At 35.6% G+C, this 19,250-nt stretch overlaps 1 protein-coding gene across 7 annotated transcripts in view; it reads left to right on the top strand.

The window, feature by feature from the left end:
* Positions 1-19,250, top strand: part of LOC129243467 (longitudinals lacking protein, isoforms F/I/K/T) — a 98,219-nt gene that overhangs the window by 19,401 nt on the left and 59,568 nt on the right. For all 7 annotated transcript variants that reach the window (XM_054880507.1, XM_054880509.1, XM_054880512.1 and 4 more), the window contains exons 2-5: positions 1,563-1,992; positions 2,068-2,479; positions 3,156-3,710; positions 4,775-4,855. In XM_054880507.1, the coding sequence (XP_054736482.1) occupies positions 1,819-1,992; positions 2,068-2,479; positions 3,156-3,710; positions 4,775-4,855 (1,222 nt within the window). In that variant the 5' untranslated portion in view covers positions 1,563-1,818. The remainder of the gene's footprint in view (positions 1-1,562; positions 1,993-2,067; positions 2,480-3,155; positions 3,711-4,774; positions 4,856-19,250) is intronic.

The following is a 19,250-nucleotide window of genomic DNA, read 5'->3' as shown; positions in this document are numbered from 1 at the left end:
CAAGACATAAAAATTAGAGTTCTTTTACAAGTTTTGTATTTCATCTTAATCTTGAGTTTTCATAGAAAATAAAGCGTGTTAATTTTAATATATAAGTATATGTGGAGTTTTATTCCCCCACAGTAGTATACACACAAGCAGCTAACCATAAATTTGTCCTTTTGGAGATGGAATATTGTGAGAGTGGCTTCTATTTTTGACATTTCGCATATTTTTTCTACTATTCGTAGAGAAAGTGCAGTTCAATCGCTACAGTAAAATCGCTCTGAAATTAAACCTGCTTGTTGATGTTCGAGCAATAAATACATATGTATGTATGTGCGTATTTTTATATCAAGAATTTAAAAGGTCTGTATTTGCAAACACTTGAGAATTAATGTATAGTATGCCGTAAGTGGGGGGGACGTAATTTTATTTGGCCAAGCATAATCCGTAGACATATGAGTGCATATGAAAGTATTATTGTATTGAAAATATCCGGCAAAATATTATAAACAAAAAATTATTTAAGAGCTTCACAGAAGATATTAAGCGCGTCTTTTTTGTATTCGTACTGAGTTCAGTTCAGACTAGAAATATGCTTTGCCCCAGTTTCAACCGTAAAAACAAAACTCTGGAAATTTTAGATATGAATTTTGTAAAGAAAGAATTAAATATTCCTACAGACACACATAATTTTTTGTATTTACGCTGAAAGTTCGTATATAAGATATTGCCTCGGAAAACAACTGACATTCAAAACTTGGTGGAGATATTAGGGAGGGTTTCCTGAACAACCGTCATAACTCGGAATATTGCGGAAATAATAGTTACAAAATCATTTGACTTGAAAATGCTTCAAAAAATTCTCTATAGCTTAGCAATTATTCCATATTTTCTTTAAAACTTCACTTCAATTCATAAAATATGCAGTCGTACACGTGCTTCACTCGTTTTTATATTTGTATTCAATATATTTCAATGAAAACTTAATTAAATGTGATTCCATTTATCAAATTCATCACTTTCCAAGTTCAAACGAGAATAAGAATTTTTTGATACTGACAATTGTGTTGCCAGACGCCTTTAAATGAAAATAAAAATACGAACAAAAATGAAGTATTTCAATTCAGTCTTGATGGGGATATGGGTTAGCGTGCCGGCACATACACACATGCATATGACGTTTTAATTTAATAGGGCTATTTTTTTTTTTTTTTTTTAAGCTCGGCCGAAAGCTGTCTACGCGACAAAGTTTTAGACAAAAATACTATGGATTTACAAACACCCAAAGGACCCGTGAACGACTTTCGTTCTTCTCAGGCGACTGACGGTACTAACTTTTCGCTAAATTACACAACTCTAACCACAAATTACTTAAATTTTCAGTTTTAGGATGGAGATCAGGATTTGTTTTTAACTTTGTGTTCATAAGCTTCGACTTTATATCGCCATACTAAGAATGCTTATTAAGATATCAATGCATATGTTTGTTTGTACAAACTTGAGCAGAATTTCTCTTGAGGTTTATTTCAAATTCATGGAATGCACTAAAATATTTTATTTTGTTTTTCTCTTTCCAGATACATACCATTGCTATTTTAAGATTGTGGAAAACAGGAAATATAATATTAGGGACTAATTTATCTACTCCAATTAATTCTAAATATTCAGAACCAAGTAAACATTGGAAGGTGGAAGTTGACATCTGTGGGGCGATACTGCTCACCCGATATTATATTCTACCCGATACCCTGAATAGCCCGGCATAAATTAACATTGCTATAACATTGGCGTCATAATTTTCTCCACGTGGCACCATCGCTGTCAGTGGGAACCATGGAGGATGATCAGCAGTTTTGTCTCCGATGGAATAACCACCAGAGTACGCTGATTAGTGTGTTTGACACATTATTAGAGAACCAAACTCTCGTCGACTGTACATTAGCTGCGGAAGGGCAATTCCTAAAAGCTCATAAAGTGGTACTGTCTGCATGCAGTCCATTTTTTGCTGTGAGTAAACATTGTAAATTAGTTGGAACGCAATAACAAATAACATTTTCTACTTTGTTTTTTGGACATATTCAGGATTTGCTTCAACAGCAGTATGATAAGCATCCGATATTCATATTGAAAGATGTGAAATACCAAGAATTGCGTGCCATGATGGACTACATGTACCGTGGAGAAGTGAATATTTCACAGGATCAATTGGCTGCATTGTTAAAAACTGCGGAGTCGCTGCAAATAAAAGGCCTCTCAGACAATCGCAGTGGTAGCACGCCGAAAACAGAACAACATCGTGGTTTAAATGTACATGGAAGTGGTAGTGGCGGTAAACTGAGCGTATATACACTCGAGCAGACGCAACCTAAACGTCCTCGCGTTGGGCCGTCTCCTATGGAGACTACAGATATATCAGGCTCTCGGGAGGGTTCATCTAGTCCATCTAGACGTCGAAAGAAAGCTAGACGCAAGAGTGCCGAAAATGCTATGTCTGGTAAGTAATTTGGGTTCTTCTATATTCTATATATCGGGTGTTTTTTAGCTGCATGAGAACTCTTGATATCGACAGCTGAGAATGTCAAATTATTTTGTCATTTCTGTGCAGTAAGGTTTAGTAAGCCATCGTGAAACGTTTAACACCAGAACAACGGTTCCAAATTGTGGAAATTTACTTTGAAAAAAAAAAAAAAAAAAAAAAGTTGAAGCAGACGTTGACATGTAAATACCTCGTCGTGTTCTACTTTTTGGCCTTTGTCCTTGGACTATGTTGAAAGGATCTTGGTTTATGTGCCTATGAAACATGCAAGAATTTAAGTCAAATTACCACAGTTTGCGACGCTTTTTTGCTGATTGGGCTAATTTAGATTGATTATTCAGATTTCTTTGGAAAAGTAGTTAAAAGTTGGCTTGATCGATTGGACTATGGATCTCTTATCCGCAGCGGATATATGTCGGATATAATTTAAAAATATAAATTTCATGAAATTATCTACCAGATTATAATAAAAAAAATAATTTATGTTTCGTATTATCATATTAAGTTCTCAAGCTCTTAAGAAAACACCCGAAATTTAAGGTATACATTTATACTATAGAATATATTATATTTTATCAGCAGTTGTATTAGCATCGTTAATTTATTTAATAATTTTTTTTTTTTTCATTTACAGCAGACGTTCATGACAATTCCAACTCATCTCAAATTAACCAATCGTCACTTCAGCCACATCAACAACAACCACAAGCCAATGCAAGTCTAACTGGGGTTGGAGCCATAACGGCAGCCACGTCTTCACTTCCAGTCTCAGCATCCGCATTATCGACCGGTACAAGTGGTGTTTTAGCAGCAACTGGTTCAATAGTTAGCACACAAGGAACTACTCAGCAAATGACCACAAACATTACCAAAAAGACTGAAAGCGTTAAAGGAGCAAGCGATGCCATGCATACAGAAAATATACAGGCTGTGGGTGTGGTTGGTACCGGGGACGAACAAAACGTAGAGCATGTTAAGGGTGAAAAATCTAATCATAAACAAAAGCCGTCGACAGCCGGAGTTACTGGTAAAGAAACTGCCGATTTGGTAATCGAACCGAAAAGTGAATATGAAGAAGAAGGCAATGAGGAAACTGTTGAAGATCTGACTCTAGACGACGAGGAAATGGGTATAGAGGATTTAGATCATAATGCCGGTACAAGCCAAGCCGGCGAAGGATCTAGTCAAGGTAAGACAACGTTCGAGTGTTGCATTTTTCTAATAATAATTCTATTATTTTATGGGACATATATGTATGTATGTATATGTACATATCTCTGTATATAAGAGACGTTTCACGTCGACCGACCCAGAGCTGTCCAAAATTCTGAGCAAAACATAAAATACCTCAGAATACTAGCAAACTAATACACTTTTTTTTTACAATTACGAAGTGCCAGAATTAAAAGTGGCGCCAATTTTTGTAATGTATCGTGCAAGGCTTTGAAAGTATTCGATGCGGTATCAGCTGGTGGTAGTAAAGGGAGAGGAAGGCCTCCTCTGCGTTGGAAAGATCAGGTGGAGAAGGGCTTGGCTTCACTTGGTGTGTCCAATTGGCGCCGGTTAGCACGAGAAAGAAACGACTGGCGCGCTTTGTTAAACTCAGCCAAAATTGCGAGAGAACGTGCAAGGCACATTCATTAAAGGTTGTGGCAATAAAACAACAACAATATTTTGTACGTTTGATTGTCAAAGCAAAGTATTGGCAAAGTAGAAAACAAAGAACGAATTCGCCTTGTTTCCTTCTGGTCTGACAGCCACGTGGACACGGCGAAAGAAAAAAATATATCAGCTGATTTACCGATACCGCCTTTGGTAGATTCGCCTTGTTAACGTGGCAATGCGATTTTCAAAATACAAGATGGCGGATTCAACACTCGTGTAACAATTTCAAGCGAATTGAAGGAATTGTGTAAAATAAGTGCGCTATATTGGGTTTGCCATTTTGAATTTTGGAAATCGAACTGCCACTTCGCAATTGACAAATATTTTCTTCATTTATTTGTTCGATATACAGACTAAAATTCTTCACAGACTAATAAGAAAGTTTAGCTTAGTTACTAAGTAATAAAATTTGGGGCTAGAAAATGGAATCTAATGAATTAAAAAGAAAAAAAGTATCGAAAACGCATACTAGAATGACGCATTACAAGTTTATTTCAGTTGCTTAGAATTTTGGCCGCTCGACGTGAATCGTCCCATATGCTTTTTCACAAGCGTGCACTTTTATTTAATTATATGTCTTATTTAAAGGGTATGCACCGTGGCAACATGACAGATCTCAGGACGAGTTATTATTGGCGCCACAAGAGACACAGCAACGGGATCCACAAGGTGAGCTAGAGTAATATTCTATTCAAACCATATTAAAAAGCAAAGAAAGCTAAAAAGAGCACGACAGATAAAATGCCAAAGATTGAATGCAATATTTTAAATATCATCAGTTAAAAAGTATTGTGAAATGACATATTTGAATAATAATTCACAGAAAACAGTAGAATATAGTGCGAAACAAAGAATTGGGCATATAGTGAAAACTTAAAAGCTCCTTTCAGAAAAGGGTTTTTTCTTTTGGTTTTTATTTAGTTTTTTTATTTTTATTTAAATACATATATGTACAGACGTATGTACATATATTTGATTTAATTTTGTAGTTATTTCTCTAGACTCATTGATTTTACTTTTTACTCGATTTATTCTGTCCATAAATAAATAATCGTAATTGATAATTATCTTGAATCACTTAAACAAAATTAGGAACGGTAAACTTACTTTATTAGTCGTGCTCAAAGAAGCTGCTATTGCTGTATGTATAACAGTAAACTCTAAAATAATGAGTAGACATAACAAAATATAAGAAACGTTGCGTTAGAAAAGAGAATTAAAAACAAGCAAATTAATTTTGATTATAATTTAATGGAGCAGCATGCAAGATGCGAAGAAAGGAAGAGGGTGTTGTTTGAAAAGCTACACTGATTAAAAAATGTCTTGCAATACATATACATATTTATATTTTTATTTACATATATCTTTGTTTGGAAAAATTTGGCAAGAACAGCAAAAATGTGCATTGCAGCCCACTTCCACTTTCTCTTTCTTTCTTTATTAGTTAGTTTTGTTAAAACTTAATCATTTTGCAAGTTAAAAATATCTTACTTGTTGTTGTTCTTTAACCCCACCACTGTAATTACTACCACATTTTACTACTATTTTAATATTCATTTGTACTTCTGATTTCATTTTGTTTGACAAATAGTATGATTTTTCTAATTTGTGTTTATTACTAATTTTGTTTATAACAATATTTCATTTTATTTGGTGTTTATGTAGAAATCGATTGTTTTTATGATTAAGAACTCTTTGTTAAGCTATTTTATTTACGGTATTAATTTCATATTTGTTTATACTCATCTACTAAATATGTACATTTGACGATGATCGAAAGAATTTAGACAATATTAGTTTTAATTGTTCTTTAGTTTACCTCAAATATTATTTCCCATTTTTCATTTACGAAATGTTGAAATCTACATATGCATATATATATGCTTAAATAATGAATAAGGATTTTCCATCCATGTAGCAGTTTGTTGTCCGTCTGCTAAAATTTTATTACAAGGGATATATGTTGTACAAAAAGAAACGCAATACATATACATTTTGTGCACACCTCCACCATCCTTTTAATCCGCTTCAACTCATCGCGCTTCTCATACATCATTTATAGTACTATTAACATGAAATGAGTAGTTGGCAACTAAGAAAATGTTACGTTTTTGTTTGAATGGAAGCACTCGAGTTTGGTTTTCAAGGACACATTTATAGGATGTAAAATTTATATTGACAGGAAATGTTTCCATACAATCCGAAATAAATTACTTTGTTTTAATTTATTATTCATTATGTGCTTATGATAGTGAAATGTTTGACATATTCGACATGGTGTACGATTTCCGTGTGTAAATTTGAATTTTGTTTCAACATTTTTTATTTTATGGCGATAAGAGTAAACGGGAAAACGCATGCAATCTGTTCCTGAATATATGTATAATATTCCTGGCAAAAGCCTTTAAACAATTTCAAACTGTAGTTATTTTCGGTTTTAGTTGTATAGTTTTTTATTAAGTTATTTTTTATTTTCGTTGGTTGACGGGTCTGAATTTTTTATTACTTAAGTAAGTGCCAGTTTTAGAAATATGGTAGTCAGATATAAGGGATGAGTTTTCGGGGAGTGTTGCGATCGCACTACATGCGAAGCAATACTTCAAGTTTAATTATTCTTCGCGTCCATCGTTCTTTTGACCGCGCTCTCGAAAATGTGCGACTTTCCTTCCAAGAAAGTTGTATAAATCATATTAATTTGTCTACCGGTGTTTCAAGTGTAAAAATTTTAAGTGATTAGTGAGTGTCAAGAAATCAACATGAATGGAAGCCGTGAAAGGAGTAGACTTGGTTGCAGAGTGGATTGGCTGGAACATGTAGTTGCCATCACTAAAACAGGGATGGCAGCGAGGTACTGCGCGTTTCATGCCATTGGAATCAGTCGTAATTAGCAGTTTATGTAAGCTGTCGCTATGCAGGTGAGTATCCCTTGTGCAACGGTATCGGTTGGACGAGGTGTATATTTAAATGGAATATTAAATAATAATTTCATTTTCGCTATTGCATCACCTTCGCCAAAATTTTTTATAAACTTATTTTCAAATACCTTATACTCCTTCCTTTTCCCTATTGACATATGTCATCTGAATGTTATACGGTTCCTTAAAAGCCTTATGAATATTTAAAGTAAATATATGTATAGATTTTGTCAAGATTATTGGCAACATTAAATCTGTAAGTTTGGTTAAACATTTCTCGAATTATTGCCAGTGGATATAAACATACATACATACGTACATCCGAAAATGATTATTCATTATTCATATAAAGGACGAACGGAAAAGCGTACTTTTCAGACATAAGGAGAAAACAAAAATTCAAATTTCATTTCTTATTTCACATAGATAATTTGAAAATAAATTTGTTAACAATTCCGTTGATTACAAATGAAAATGGCTCTTTCTGTAAAAATGTAGCAGCACAAATATTTCCGTAAATAAATTTGGGGAATGCTGCCGTGACTGCCCAAATCCGGTAACGTAGATGCGACTGACGGGGAGTAATATTTTATATAAACCTCATTAAAGAGTTACTGTTAGTCACTAACTTGAAACTTCCTACAACAGTCGGTTCTTCGTTGCCGGAGTGTATGGATAATGTTTTAGGCTGTTACAAAAAAAAAAATTATAATAATCTTATTTTCGCGTTTTCGAGCTCGATTAAACATATATGTGCTTGTTGCATGTCGCTCATTTGTTGCAAGAATGTCATAATTCAAAAAACCATATAATCGTAAAAAACTAAATAAACCAAATTGTCGAGAAAAAGGGCTAAAAAATTTACGATTTACTATGCCTCACTAAGTAAAAGTAAAGACACTTTTTCATCTAATAAAATTCTGTTCATAGCCGTGAATTTTTTACACAGCATAAAAGAAGAGTTGTGGTCTTTTCTACGTAATATTAGATAACTACGTATATTTATTGGGGCTATATTCCATTTTTCAGCAAATGAGCGATATTTGTTTTCATACAGACAAATCATAGAACAAATCTGGTGCCTTGGATAAATTTGACCTGTGAGGTTGAAAATCAAATGCATATCAAGAATACCATTTACTTGAATCTTTCGAAACTGTCGTTACGTAATACGTGCCTTATGCATGAGTGTGCACAGGATAAGGAAGTTTTCGACAAAACTGAAGGACACAGTAAAACAATATATATTCCAGACTAATTTTCTTATATATAATTGCCAATTAATTATGAAGAATCGGAATACATAAATTAAATCAATCTTTGTTCTAAAGAGAGTTTTTGTTATAATAGTAAATTTCCATTCCGCTTATATCACACACCAGTACAAACACCACACGTCGGATTAAGGTTCTCTTGCTTGTTTTGAATTTGAGCCTTCATCATCTTAATAATATCGCACATGGCAAATTCAACTCGTCTCTTATCGAGTAATTTTATCATAGCTGAAATGCTCATTAATCGTATTTTGCAAATTGTTTACTTAAAACTTTTATTCGTGCCAGCGACTAGCTTTTATGGTGCTGTGAATTCTTCGTCCTTTTTAATTATTTAAAATTTATAGAGTTAAATTAAAAAATTCAATGGAAAATACTACTAAATTTAGACAAGTTAGAAAAAAGAGATGTTTGATATTACTGTTGTGCTTGAGTTCTGTGGAACACTGGGTCTAAATTAGATAAGTTTCAAAGGTTGTTCTTCGATGAAGTTAAAACAAATTGAAAGGAGCACAATTGTGAATATTCTAACTGGCAAAACTACTGGCTCGATGGTTGCGGCAAAAAATCGTTTACTGTTCAACGCAAAGTGTAAGTAGTTTTTATTTTAGTATCATTAGTTGTAGACAGATTATTTTTAAGCGATAACAAAAAATTTTTATGTAAAACTATAAGAGGAGGGGGAGGAATTCTATTCGACTTAGAGACATTTGATTTTATATATTCCTCGTGATTTTACATACATACATATGTGGCGCATACATACATAAGTATTTGGAGAAATTGAATGCCGAAGTTAATACTGCATTGGGATAACTGGTTAGACCAGTGTATTCATAGTCAGAAATAACCTGCCGAAATTCAGATGAATTTGAATGGTCCGCCAGCTATCAGCGTCTTGTATGGTTTTGTCCAAATTGAATTTAATAATTTCTATGGCTTCATAGAGCCATCGCTTCGTACAATATTATTAGAGTACTGTTTTTAATCGAACCTGTATTTGTTTTTAAATCTGTCTTTTGTGTGTGTGTGTGGGTGTGTGTGTGTGTGAACATGTTGTGTTAGGCACGTTTAAATTTGGCCAAGTTCAAGGTCATGGTTGGAGAAAAAGTGTTTTAAGCGCTGTGCGCTCACAACAACGTATCAGATGATTTAACTAAAACTTTGCGCTATTTCTAGTTCTCTCTCAATACTTAATTTTTAATGTACGATGAGAATGCGAACACATACAAACACCACAAACACACGCACGCACACATTTAGTTATATAAACAATTTGCTTATTGGCATATCTATGAACATTACTTTCTAATCGAACTAAAAAGAAAGAGCTTTGCCTATGATCAATCTCCTGGCGCCCACGTTGCTGACTGGGTACTCTTTTCAAAGTTATCTATTTTCTTTTTTATGTGGATTGTTTACATAAATAAGAATAAAAAATATAATATTTGGGTATGTGTTGAGTCCTTGCTTGATATTACTGTAAGTTTTTTTTAATTGTTTCTCTTTTTAAGAAAACGATAAATTTTTGTTTATTACGGTGGAAGTGTGCAGCAATTCGTTATATGTATGAATGTATATGTAGATTTAATTGCAATTTGAGGTGCACGTTAGGCGCAACAGAGTGGCAGCGGTGTAGCGTAGGTTTACTGATTGAATTGTAATTTGAAATTGTGTTATATTTTTTTTTCTGGTTTCTTAGTTAATTTAAAGGTGACTGGGCTTCTTTGCCCGGCGATCTCTCTTTACGCGGAGATCTTGAGCTATTTTCTTTCAAAGTAAATAAATTTCCCTTCCCTTTTAATTTGGTTTGGGGGAAGGAGCAGGAATTGAAAATGAATATGACCAACATCTGCGCTCTTTCTCTTCTTTCTTCTGCAGAATTGCGAGCGTCAAAACTTAAACGCACGAAGTCAAGAAGAGCTAAAAGATCTGATAAAGGGGAAAGCGGTGGTTTCCGTCCGGATTTAGGGACCTCCATTAGAGCGCAGAGGTAAATTAAGTCCCTTTTTATTTAATGCACATATCTCCTCCGAATAATGCGCCTTTTTCTTTCACTTGTTTACGTACTATGTCCAAATCAGGAATGCATCTTCTGCTGGTACTTCTAGTTCCACGGCTACTTGCTCAAGTTTGTCGAAATCACCGTATACATGCGTAAATTGTGGCCGAGTTTATCAGACGTTTTTTACATTGAATCGTCATTTGACAAGCGAATGCAACAAACCAAAAAAGTTTGTTTGTGTTATTTGCGGGCGAGGCTTTCATCACAATTTCAAGCTGACGGATCACTACATGCGCCTACATAGATCCCTCCCACCGAGCTGATTAGTTTAAATTTTGTATTTCTATTTATGTATTTCTCTTATACATACATATGTGAGCTTGTTTGTTGGAGCATAAATACATATTATATATTTACGTACCATCAAATATCTCTGACTTCATAAATTTTATTTTAATGTGTTAAATTTAATAGCTTCATCAGATCATAAAGACAATTATCAACTATCAACTTCAATCATGTAGTTCTGAGGTTATACTTGTACTAACGAGTATAAAGGCCTAAACTCGATTTTTGGAAAGGGCGTAGTGGGCTCATTTTGGCCGTGTATATTTTTTAAAAACCGATTAAGGAATAATAAATGTTTTTTGAGCAAGTTTGTCGTGGTAAAAACATCCTCTTTTGTCAAAAATGCATCGGGCATTGGCCAATAAAACACAAGCTATTGTAGTTATTATAAACTTAAATTTATTGTATCTTCTTCAAAGTACCTTTGGTATGTACTATCTACGCCAACAGATAAAATCATCGAAACATTTTATACGCATTTTCCCGAGTCAACTTTAACTCTCGCCGCTGCTTTTCTTTTATGTTTTCCCTTGACTGAGAACCACTGTCTCATCAAGGTGAGGTGGTAATTTGAGTTTTGGAAAAAAGTTAGTCGGAGTGAAAGTCAGGTGAAAACAGTCATTTGCCGATGATGTGGCTATTTTCGATGGAAATACTTTCTCAAACGCCGCACATCGACTGAATTTTCAGATTTTCACAATTGTTTTAAGCGGGGCTTTTAAATGATCGGTCGTGAGACTTTTTTCTTCTTAACACATTGTGTGCGGGACACGTAAAAATACGTTTTTCGCAAACTGTGGGTAGAGCGCGGGTCACGTAGTTATACGTTTTTATAGATGGGTGGTAGAATAAGGGAAATAAAGATATACGGGTCGGGTTATTAATGTTTGTTGTTACCCTTTCTCATACCTAGTATTACGATGTACAAACATATACAAATCAAAATAATAAATATAAAAAATTTTTAAACGACGTAGCTTTGCATTGGGTTACTGATTCGATACCAACTGAAGAGGATACCAACGCTCAAGAGGCAGGACCATCTACTTCCGGGAAGAGGGCGCCTAAAACCGATCCACCAGGAAGACTGTCAATGGATATGAGGAAACACGTTATCGAGAAAATTGTTGGAACCGGGAAGAAAAAATATGCGCAAAGAATATGTCGTGTGTGTGCGTCTCAAAAAGTGCGAAGTGAAACTTGTTTTATGTGCACATTTTGTGGCGTACCTCTTCATAGAGGTAAATGTTTTGAGCGCTACCACACCTTAACACATTATTAGTTTTCATTATTTACTTCATTTAATTATTTGTTGGTTAAAATTTTCTTTTTTTCGAGTAAACGACCGCATCTTCACAGTATACAGAAAGCAGCTTTATTTATTATAATAACGATAGAGAATACATTCTAAGATAAGAAAATAAAAGTTAAAAAAAGAAATCAGAGCCTTTTTAAATTTATACTGATTTTTAATAACAATAAAATTCGCGCACATTTTTCAATAAATTACCCGCTCCAGCCGTAATGCACTGGCACAAAACGCCCGACCACAATGTGTTAATTGGCGCGATAACCGCTTGTGCGATTTTTGACCGAATTTAACAAAGCGGGCCAGTCGTTCTTGTGCTAACCGGCGTCAGTTGGACACGACAGGTGAAGCCAAGTCCTTTTCCACCTGATCATTCCAACGCAGAGGCTACTACACGCTGGACGATATTATGACCCAGCCAAGCTAGCCTTCTGTGCCTTTATTCGCTGCACTATGTCTGCGTCGTCGTAAAGCTCATACAGCTCCGTCGTTCCATGGCCTGCGATATTGGGCGTTGCCAACGTGCAAATGTTCAAAAATCTTCCGCAGAACCTTTCTGAAATACGTTACGACGGTTGTGAGCCTTGTAGAGTGTTAGTTTTGTTCGTCGCTTGTTGGCAAGAGAGATTCACTGTTGGATTTCCAGGCTGACATTGTTAATGCTGGTTATAAATAAACGAAATCTTTTACAATCTCGAAATTATAACTGTCAACAGTGACGTGGGTGCCGATACGCGAGTGCGCCGACTGTTTGATGACAGGAGGTACTTCGTTTTGTCCTCGTTCACCACCAGACCCATTCGCTTTGCCTCTTTATCTAGTTTGGAGAAGGCAGTACTAACAACGCGGTTGTTAAGGCCAATGATGTCAATATATCATCGGCACCCGCCAACAACTGTACGCTCTTATACAAAATTGTGCCTGAGCGGTAAGCTCGCCAAGCGGCTCGCACGATCTTCTCTAACATCAAGTTGAAGAAGCCACACGTCATTGCGTCACCCTGTCTGAAACGTCGTTTGGTACCAAAGGGCTTGGAGAAGTACTTCCTAATTCTGATGGTGCCGCTGGTATTGAGGAACGTCATACTGCCTAGCCGTATTAGTTTTGCGGGGATACCAAATTCAGGCATCGCGACTTATAGGTAACTCCGTAATTTAAGCACGCTCTGGATGTCAGTCACCAGATCGCCGTCTTTGTTCTTACAGGAACAAACTTTTTAATAGAATATAAAAAGTGGACGAAAACTGTGGGTATGTTCGCCGTACTCAATATTGCGACAGTGCTACTTGTTTGAAGGGCTGAAAGAAGCGTGACCTGGAAACTATTTGACCAATTCGATTCTAACAAGCTGCTTTGTATGGGGTTACAATAGCACATTTATTGTACGCAATATATTCAACAAAATGTGTAGTCTCCATCACCACTAGCTAAAATGGTTGCACATCCTGGAGTCATAATTTGTGTTAATTTCTGGGCAAGTTGGGGAGGTAATTGGGCTCAAAGCTGCAGAATTTGCCTTGATAGCTGTATGACCGTCTATATTTGTTTTCCTTTGAGTTTTTGCTTAACTCTTGCCCAAACATTTGCAATAGGGTTGGCATCAGGCGACTGCGAAGGCCAATCCGATTATTTCCACTCTACACACCTTCGACTTCGATGCTTGGGATTGTTCTCTTCTGGTAAAATCCCAAGTTGGTTGGTTCTTCCAAGCATCTTCGCTGCTGACGGAAATTATGCTTTTTGGTAAATTTTATTCATCAAAACTGCGTTCAACAGTTCGATGAAGTTGCCGACGATAAGCAGTACACCAGGACCGGACCGACTTATAAAACAAAGCGAAAGACTCATCCGTTTGTCCAATTCCGTTCTGCATTTGCTTAGCCCATGCAGGTATTTTTTCAATGCAAGAGAATGAGAACAGCGGCTTTTTCAATGAGTTCCGGAATTTGAGGTCTTCTGTACGTAAACGTCCTCAAATCGTCTCTTTGGATACATTGATGCCACCACTTCTTAAAACTGTTTCAGCTTCACGCAACTATAAGCTCGGCTTTGTGATCTTGTTTTCTTGCTTGGGAGAGATATTTTGTTTTTTGGGCCTCGTCCGGGGAAATTGCATCCGTTGCACCCATTTATTTATGAACGTCTTTGGCTTCTTTAACACATTGTGGTCGGGCGTTTTGTGCCAGTGCTTTACGGCTGGAGCGGGTAATTTATTGAAAAATGTGCGCGAATTTTATTGTTATTAAAAAGCAGTATAAATTTAAAAAGGCTCTGATTTCTTTTTTTAACTTTTATTTTCTTATCTTAGAATGTATTCTCTATCGTTATTATAATAAATAAAGCTACTTTCTGTATACTGTGAATTACGCCACTTAACTAAAACTGAAATAAGAGTTATTTTGAAATTAATTGCTTTTAAATTTGCTCGTATGATGTTTACTGTTAAACACAATTTACCGTTATTATTTTGATTTGTATATGTTTGTACATCGTAATACTAGGTATGAGAAAGGGTAACAACAAACATTAATAACCCGTATATCTTTATTTCCCTTATTCTACCACCCATCTATAAAAACGTATAACTACGTGACCCGCGCTCTACCCACAGTTTGCGAAAAACGTATTTTTACGTGTCCCGCACACAATGTGTTAACTATTTTTGTTGCAGATGCACGTGACATTCTTAGACCTTAGGGCGTGTACATAGGAATTCTGATTAAAATCGTTCTTCTCATACGCGGAACTCATTTTGAAAAAACAATGCACGTTTTCTAATATAAATTTCTTACAAAATTAACAAATTGCGCAACGCATAATACAAAAAAGATACGCTAAGTTACAGCATTTAAATATTTTTATAACGAAACTCCTAAGCTCGAATTTTATTGGTCGCGCTCCCATTAAGGGAGTTGTACATACATACGCATCCATCTCACGGAAGTCTTTTTTTGTTTAACAATTGTCCTGCGAGGACGGACAAGTTTTAAAATTGAAAGAAGGAATATTTAATTCACGTTGGAAGCCTAGTCCAGCGCCCTCATCTTTTATCGGCGACCGAATTTGGTTAGCGGTGCGTGGTTCCAATGACGGCTAAGAGTCCGCATAATACTTTTGAAGTTTTGTTTGGTTTATGTTATGGTTACTTTGGTAAAAAAATAGTTTTTTAATAAGTCAGTGATATTTCATTTGATTTCATTGCATTCAATTTTAACGGGAATTTCCTAAATACATGTATGAAATGGCTTCTACGCAAATTATTCTTAGGTGAAAATGCTTTTCTTTTACAAGCTATGTAGCTATGATAGATTGGAGGTGCGAGAAATATTTGCTCTAATTTGTAGAGACTTGTTGATTATTCTCGTACTTTATCGTAAGAGACTTTCAGTAGTCACTAAATAACACCTGAGGAAATAGTTGACTAACCGGCTATGTTTGCTGTCTCTTTGATATCAAAATCACATTGAGTATTGTTACACATTTACACATGTACATGAACTCTAACCTAAATGCTCCTGGTGAACTAAATCATTGCAAAAAAGTTGATATTTCAATTCCTGTTGCCTGTCGCCCATCGGTCGCGTTCCCAGGTGGTGGATAGGGGAACGCTCGCAGATATGCAGGGGAGGTGGGCAATAAAATACACAGAGTCGCATTTGTCCTACACTTATGCCTTTTTCAGTTCTACTACCAAAGTTCTAAAAAAATATGCAATCGAAAAAATGAAATATGTAGCAGCGTAAACATTCTCCATATTTACATACGGGGAATGCTGCTGACGTGACAGTCTTTGACCGGATATAAATCCGGGCGTTGCGGTCATGTAGCACCGACTGTCGTTGGATCGATATTTAACTTTAATTTAGAGACTGTGTGGCATTGCGTTTGACCTTGGCATACTCTCGTCCTTACTCCACCAAGAACTATTTACTTTTGGAAGATTTTTTAAATCAGAGTTAATGGAATACGTATGATTTTCGTCAAATAGAAATCCATTTTAAATGTAAGTGTCCATACACTAAACAGAATGTGAGCATAAAAAATTAGTAGATAGTTAGAATTAAACCACATGCGCCTTTAGAAAACCATATGTACAAAGAAACTGTGACTAAAATCATATAAAAAAATATGGTCAGCAAATGATGAAACCCTTGAAAAAACCACAACAAAAACAATGTGTTTGCTTAAAGTAAAATATTTATTACATCAAAATTTTTTTCGAGTTTGTATTGCACTAGTTTTTTAAAGTCTGTTAAAAATGGCCGTTTGAAGAAATATGAAAAAGAGATATATGGGATAGTTTTCTGAGAATTGAAAAGAGTCAACAGAAACTTCGGTTCAATTCATTATCTCACGTTAGATTTGAATAGTCTTCAAATACTAAACTTTGTGATTAACGTGATTTTAACAGTACATCAACTTCCGTTATGTATGTGGTTTAGATTTGTAGATAACGAGCAGGCAGTAACAATAGTACGTATTTCCAACTCTAAATATTTGTCTCCAATTATTAGTTAACCTTGGACATAGAGAACAATATAATATGTATATATTTTGTTTTGAGTGGAAGAGTATAGCATGTTTTTTTGTACTCGTACTTTTCGCTGTTAAAAAATGAATTTCGATCTTTGGTTAAGAAAAAACTGCTCTTTCTGGTTTTCCTTGCTATTCACAGACATATAGAAATGCAATAATTTAAACAATGGTCTTAAACATACATAACAAAACGCCCTGTATGATCCACAGATTTGCTTCATCCCGCGTTCGATGTTGCATGCAGCTTGAATAGTTTCCTTGATGTCACTGCTACCAAATCTAGGTAAAAACGTTTAAGAATCTACTACACACATATGAATAACTGTTGAAAACAATTTCAGTACCTTTATTGGTAGCGACGCTTTGCCGACTTGCCCCCACTGCGGAAAAGTCTACTCACACGTTTCCACCATGCAACGTCATTTGAAAAGTGGTTGTGCCTCTGGCAAAGTGAAGCAGTTTTTGTGTAGGATGTGTAGCAATAAATATGCCCGCAGTGACACTTTGTCGCGCCACATCCGCACTGTGCATGCCAAAGACTCGGAAAAGGGTCAACTTCGCGCCTAAGATGGACAGCAATTCGCGCCGATATACATCTATACATAATGTAAATCGATCGATTTTTACATACATACATACTTGTGTAAACTCTTACTACAGGGTGATTTAATTTGTATTGAATAAGTAATAAGACTCGATTATTGATTCCTTTAGTACTATTTTCAAGGTGAAATGTAATGAAACTTGTCAAAAAATACGATTGCATTTGGCAATGGGCCATGTCTGATCATAGTCTATCGTCATCACAACGATAATGGTCAGAAAAATCGCGAGCATAAAGCCACTGGCCCCCAAGTACAATTTAATACATCTCCTGCATTGGTAATATGAGTGTTTTATGTGTTTTTAATACCCTTTTTTGAATAGAGCGCATACCGGAGTACATTTTTTCGGAGTACGGTTTTTCTAATTTCTCAAACCTCTAAAAAACTCATTTGATCTTTGGTGTAGGGAATGTCTGCTCTTTCTGGGTTTCCATTCTACTCACACCTACTTATACATAACTATAGAATTAACTCTATTGTCTTAAACATAATCAAATATAGATTTGCTTCACTCTTCGCTCAAAGTTCCATGCAGTTTCAGTAGTTCCCTTGGTGCAACTGGTAACAAATTGAGGTAATGAACTATTACAAATATATTCATACGTTGCATACCTAACATAGAAAACAATTTCAGCCCTCTCACGGGTATCCGAACTTTGCCTGCTTGTCCTCACTGCGGAAAAGTTTACTCCCGCATGTCTACCATGAACCGACACTTGAAAAGCGCCTGTGGTGGAGGCCAACTGAAACGATTTTCCTGTAGGATATGTTCTAATAGATATGCGCGCAGGGACATCTTGTCCCGACATTTGCGTACTGTTCATGCCAGAGATAAGGATAACGACCAACTTTGGGCTTAATGTGAATTAATGAAGTATGTATCTGAAATGCTGAAGTGCCAAATAATCGTAAATGAATTGTTACATACGGAAATTTTCATGTATTTGAATAAATAGTAGGCGGCATACAAATATCCATACTTACATATATCGCATTGGGTTAAAAATCGAACGCATTTATAATTAAACAATGAAGCATTTACTCGTACTTGCTGCATGCATTTGCAGTGAGGACCATTAAATTGAACTCTATAAGTTGGAACTGTTGTCTTTGGTAAAAAAGGATGATAATAAAATATTTTCGCTGTGTTCAACTTTGTTTCTAACAGCGATTAATGAACTCGTAATGCATACTTGTTAAAAACAATAACAAGAAGTTTCTCCAATTCCAATTTAGCAGTATACAGAGATTGATTTGAAAGGCGCTATGCGGAAGAGGATATCTTCTAAAATGCCATTTGTAAAATATAAAGAAAACTGCGAGAGAAGAAGAGGACTTATAACCAGAGAGTGAATTTCAATCAAATACTGTGTGAATACGACAATAGGGATTCTGTTTTTCACTTCCACTCTTTCATTTCCACCTTTTTTCTAAAGGCCACTTCTTTTCGCCAAACGTTAGCAAGTGGCGAATGGATGAAGCAACTGGCATAAATAAACATATCTTGGCAGCACTGAAATATAGCCGCCTAAAATTACATTTATTTGTAAAATAGTGAGTTACACCAGTCTAATGAGGTGTCACCATACTCGCTAACAGCGAATTTTACTCGACAACTTTCTTGTTGTTTTCACATGCAAATTTTTCCTTAAGTGAGCCGAGGCGAGAAATCACATCCCTAAAACTTGGATGGCAACGTCTCCCGAGAATCCGTTTACTTATGAATTTTATTTCGTATTGCCTCTGAAGTTATTTAAACAACTATGGACATGTTCTCGAGGCTCTTAATAAAAGCGGCAGTGTTGCAGTATTTGTAAACTGGTGTAACCCTGTTGGAAATACTAAGCTGATACTTCTCTGACGTTCGGCAATTATTTTGCATAAATAGGTGAAAGTGGATATTGAAAATGATAAAGAAAAGAATGTGGGAATCGTGCAAACCAAATTTTTATGCCGCCTCTTCAAACGGCTACACAACAATACATGGATATTTGACTCTTGGTACGGCCAAAGTTGGTAGAATTCCCCACCGAAAACGATAAATACATTAAAAACCCTGTAATACAGCGGTT

Source organism: Anastrepha obliqua, chromosome 4 (genome assembly GCF_027943255.1).
Source record: "Anastrepha obliqua isolate idAnaObli1 chromosome 4, idAnaObli1_1.0, whole genome shotgun sequence".
Lineage (NCBI taxonomy): Eukaryota > Metazoa > Arthropoda > Insecta > Diptera > Tephritidae > Anastrepha > Anastrepha obliqua.
Note: the sequence above shows the minus strand (reverse complement) of the source record. Positions and strands in the feature narration are given on the sequence as shown.